This window comes from Limulus polyphemus, unplaced genomic scaffold, assembly GCF_000517525.1.
Source record: "Limulus polyphemus unplaced genomic scaffold, Limulus_polyphemus-2.1.2 Scaffold259, whole genome shotgun sequence".
In the NCBI taxonomy this organism is placed as follows: Eukaryota; Metazoa; Arthropoda; class Merostomata; order Xiphosura; family Limulidae; genus Limulus; species Limulus polyphemus.
Window position 1 is genome coordinate 186,662 of NW_013665869.1, and position 5,252 is coordinate 191,913.

The 5,252-nt window shown below is 32.9% G+C and overlaps 1 protein-coding gene across 1 annotated transcript in view; it reads left to right on the forward strand.

Annotated features, from left to right (window-relative positions):
* Positions 1 to 2,684: 2,684 nt before the first annotated feature.
* The window catches only part of LOC106478884 (katanin p80 WD40 repeat-containing subunit B1-like), a 44,709-nt gene continuing 42,141 nt past the window's right edge, over positions 2,685 to 5,252 (forward strand). Inside the window, exons 1-2 of the mRNA XM_022382574.1 lie at positions 2,685 to 3,197; positions 4,862 to 4,992. Of these exons, the coding sequence (XP_022238282.1) occupies positions 3,095 to 3,197; positions 4,862 to 4,992 (234 nt within the window). The 5' untranslated portion in view covers positions 2,685 to 3,094. The remainder of the gene's footprint in view (positions 3,198 to 4,861; positions 4,993 to 5,252) is intronic.

A 5,252-nucleotide genomic window follows, 5' to 3' on the forward strand; every position in this document is an offset into this window, starting at 1 on the left:
TATATATATATATATATATATATATATATATATATATATGATATGAATATAGAAAACTTTTAATTTGAAAAGCACAAAACAAATAACAACGTAGGTCATCATCAGGTTGAGAATGAGAGTTGAAAGAGTGACCGTTACTGATCACGTGCTGTGGAGACGACATTAATGATAGTTATAAGATTATAGGGAGCGTTGTAAAGATTTAATCTATTATATTGTAGTTATCGTTAAGGAATAATTAGTACAGATATAAAACAAGAAAAACAGCATGAAAAGTATAAAATTTTTCACTTTATACTTTGTTTATTTTGTACAATAAAAGGGAATTAGAATATTTAATAAAGCTATTATAAGTGCGTAGATTTAAAGTTGTTTTTCCATTGCATTGCCTCATATTAGTCTGATCAGAAGTCATTGACAGCGATTTCGTGATAGGAATAAGTCTTTTTTTTTTTTCAGGATTGCGTGTATTTTCCTATAAATGAAACTGTCTATGATACCTTTCCCCTTGAACTACTTTTTGCTACAATTACGGAAATAATTAATGAATTGAGTATAAAGTGCAATATTATGAGATTGCACCTCTTTATTTATCAAAATGAACTGCACTAGAATACAGTTAAGTTTTGTTTTTTAATTTAAACTGTTACTGGCTATCATCCAGCCAATCAGACGGGGCTACACCAGGATAGTACCTAAAAAGTGCGGAAAGCCATGCTATTCCCAGCAGTGGGGTAGTGTTTAAATTCATGGCTCCCAGACCAGATATGTCATTTGACAAACGTGTAAAAATCAAAGTTTGTGCTTGTGAAAGTTAATCCATATGACAGATTGAGGCGACATTTCGTGATTCACCAGAAGTTGTATACAAACATTGAAAAATAGATGTGAAGCTGGTACTATTTATAACAGAAGTGATCGAGATAAAAATCGCACATTCTTTAAAACTGATGATCAATAATACAACGTGATCTTTAGTGATACATAACAATTTACTAAAGATATTGTCAATGATCTAGCTGTAAGTACAAGTGTGAATGTTACCTCCAGAATAGAAGGTTACACATTTGGATGAAATAACTTCAGTGGATATGTAACTGTTCAAAAATCATTGCTTAGGAGATATACACAAATCAAAAGGCTAAAATGAACAACTCATTTCAAATAATGAGACAAGTCAAGCTGGAGTAGGGTGCTTTTTTACAAATGAACCCAAATTCAAATACCTTGATAACAAACAGTCAATGACAGTTTCCTGATGAGAGAGGAGAGTAGTATTATGGTCAACATATAACATCTATAGAGAAACATGCCGAAGTAACAATTCTAATATATGGGCTGAAATACGAGTGAAATCAATCTGACTGCTGAAAGGTACAACAGACTGTGGCACTATGGGGCCACATAATAAGTATTTTAACAGTTATTTACCTGGTATTAACTACTTTTGATAGCAATTATCAAACAAAACTTGCATTCATCTGCCGATCTAATGATTGACATCAAACAGCAATTAAAAATCTAAGTTGAAAGTATTCTTGAAAATAAGATTGTTTTGTTTGGTGTATGAAGTTGAAGATTTCGTAAGGTGGAACCTTCTTCTTTCCTAGTTTTCCCCTGAAGAAGAAAGGTCCACCTTTCGAAAGCGCTCGGGTTATAGGGTTTTTATTCATTTCTATCAAGACTTCTTGAAACTACGTGTTTTTCTAACACACGCTATAATTCACAACGATTCACGCACTTTACTTACGGTCACTACCGCGCTTGACTCTATTGTCCATCTCTATCTCTGCCTGTCTGCAATTCAATTCCGATTAATTATCTCGCTTTATTTGCCTGCTTATATACAGGAATAGAGGGCGTCTAGCAAATACTGGATTATTCGTGATGTTCCCCGATCCTTCTACATACTCATTAAGTGTTAACAGGGTCACGTGACTTCCGCTGTCGTAACAGTATCATTTGTTTCCAAGTCATTAATACAAGTTTAATTTTCAACAGCTTAAAAATAAGTTGCAATATACAACTCTTGTTCAATATTCAATTCACTACGGACTATGTTTCTATATCTTCCTGACTTTGGTAAAATCAGAATGTGAAATATTTTAGTTTTTCAAGAATTTTTGCTTTTACTTGTAAAATATGCATTACAATTTTTTTTAAAACCTGTTATATCTTTATTTTTAATCTCTCCGCTTGCTGATGCCAAAAACAAACGTTCTTTAAGTACTCTCTTTTAACATGTTTTATTTCTTTCTAAAGCTGTACACTTTGAAGTTTTTATCCAGTAATATAAAAAATGTAATGAATCACAATCAACACATAAATTTATAACTCTGAATTGTATATTTTATAAATATTGCAAACAGACAAGACGTGAAAAAAACTACTAATTTAATTAGTATAATTATAGATTAATTTCAGGTAAAAGGAGATAAGAGTCTTATATTCGTTCAAATCAGTTTTACCTTGTGATACTTTAATGTACAAACCGGCCACTAACATTCGAGTATTGACTACATGTCTGTTCTCTGACATGCTTTCAACGGTCGTCACGTGCTAGTATTTTGAGGTTTTTGGAGCGCCACCTACACGCGTGGTCTTGAGTGATTCAAGTATAATCTTGAAAGTTACCGCAAACCTCCTTGCTAAGCACAAAATCACACAAGTTACTATAGAACAGACATCAGAAATCGCTCTGATACTTGAGTGCGTACAAATCATAACGTTTACTCGTGTATTTCTTGAGTGATTTAAACCCATAGTATCTATTAATCGCACTTAGTGTTTCAAGTTGGTTTAGAAACGCTGAAGCTTTTAATGTTTTGGCTCAAGATAGACAGTTTATTCATGTGGTGAAGTAAAACGCCTTTATGCGAGAACAGAGATTGTTAGGCTCGTGCTGAGCGATGTGTCTTGTCCCCTTCTCAGCCTTCTACACTGCACCTTATAGTTAATGACCTAATTTGCTGAGGAGTGTCGTCAAAAGCCTGTGTCTGGGTGAGACACATTTAGATTAACGACTTACTTCATAGTGATGAGCCAGTTGAGGCCTTCGTGATAAAGAAAGAACGTTATATACATATTGTTAGAGATGCAGCGTGTTAAACGGCCGTCTTCCTTGTTCGGAGTTGAGCGGAAAACCAAGAGTCAAGAACGGAAACGAGTATTACAATCCAACTTTTCTGTGAGATGGGGTAACATACTCTTTAAAAATATAACTTATTATAATCACAAGTACCTGTATAACAGAAAAATATGCTCAACGGTAATGTTGATATAACTAAAAATATGCTCAACGGTAATTTTGATATAACTAAAAATATGCTCAACGGTAATGTTGATATAACTAAAAATATGCTCAACGGTAATGTTGATATAACAGAAAAATATGCTCAACGGTAATGTTGATATAACTAAAAATATGCTCAACGGTAATGTTGATATAACTTACAAATTTGTCTCCTTACATTATTAATAAGAACTTTTGAGTGAAAGTATCTAACTGCATAATAATATGTCAACCACATTATAACTGCTCAATTCAGTGTTGACGAGGCTTGTGTTAAGTGTTTTTTCCCTACCTTTCAACTTTGTTGCTATATTTGACATTTGTATTTATTTATTTTGAAAGTGAAAATTTATTGTTTGTCGTTCCTATACTTTTGAAGTCCTATCTAATTTGATTGTTGCGTTTCGCACAGATTCGAGCCCGGCACGCTAGCTCCAAAATCCAGAGATATACCTCAGGGCCAATCCGTGCTTCATTTCATTAAAGAACCAAAGCGGTATGGTTTGATGGCGTAAATACCCCAGGTTTTACTGACGGACGAACGAAAAGGTTTTAACGAATTTTATATTCCGCATTTTAAGCTGAGGATGAATTATAGGAGTGGCAGTTAATTCCTTTGTGTGGATGGTAGAATGCTATAGACTAGCTGACTTCTCTATAGGTAGTAGCTCAAAATTAGGAAAGGTGGCAGATAACCTTAGTATATTTGCCATAAATACAAATATTTTAATTGAGTAGCATGAAAATATCTATGTGTGTGTGTATATACATATTTGGTTTAAACTTTCTTGCATCAAAATGAAAAGGATATATGAATTCCAAAAAACGTCTACATAGCTTTATTATTTACATCAGTTTCGAGATTTTATTACATCCTTTCTAATATTTTTCGCTGATAATAACATTCAAACTCCACAGAAGAATTAACTTTACTGAAAACATAAAATGTAAAAACAAAAATTATATCGTACAAATCCTTCTTTTTAAAACCAGAAACAAAACTAACAGTAACGAAATAACTTTTTAAAAATTAGTATATCGGAAGACCTAAATTACACTTTCTCCAGCTTTAATTCGTTAGCTAAAATTAGTGATTATACATTGAGTAAAGTCTTTTTTTTTTTTTTGCTTCTTAGGAGAGAGATACCTGAATGCTGTTTTTTTTGTCGGTTGTCATCAGAAAAGAGAATGAAATTTTTCTGGTGTAGTTTCTGGTAACCATTTATTCACTGACTCATGTATACGTGTCTGTTTTAAGCTGATTTATAAAAATCTTAACATACTTAATAGTAACCACCATTTGTGCTTAAATTGTCAAGACACAAGTAATAAAAAGCAATTATACAATATATTTTGAGATCTGTTCCTAAGTGTATAAATATTTTACACCAGAACCAATAGATTATTTACATACGGGTTTCACAAGCTTGTTGAATGTTACGTTCTCTCCAACGAAAATTGTTTCTAGTACAAACTTTGGCGTTAATATGTGAACGAAAACACCATATGTAAACGTAATCGTTAACGAGTTGTTCTTGAGTTAACATTATTGTTTATTTGGATTTTCAGAGAAGTTCTTGGCCCATGGGACAAGTGTCAGGTGCTTAGCCCTAGGGAAGAAATCTGGCCGAGTCATGGTCACAGGCGGCGAAGATAAGAAGGTCAACCTTTGGGCAATAGGAAAGCCTAACCGTATTATGGTAAAGACACTATTATTATTATATTATGGTTTCTGCAACTTCAAAGTTTATTCATGAATAATTCAAGATTCCTAATAGTCAACCAAGGTGATAAATTCAAACACTCCGTTGATGATGGATTATAAACAGTTTTTAAAAGTTTCATTGTTGATTTTCAAGTAATAGAACGGTGCTTATTATAACTTGAACACAAAAATGTCCGGTGCTAGTAGATATAATTAGAGATGAATGTATTACTCTTAAACTTGAAATTGTTCTTG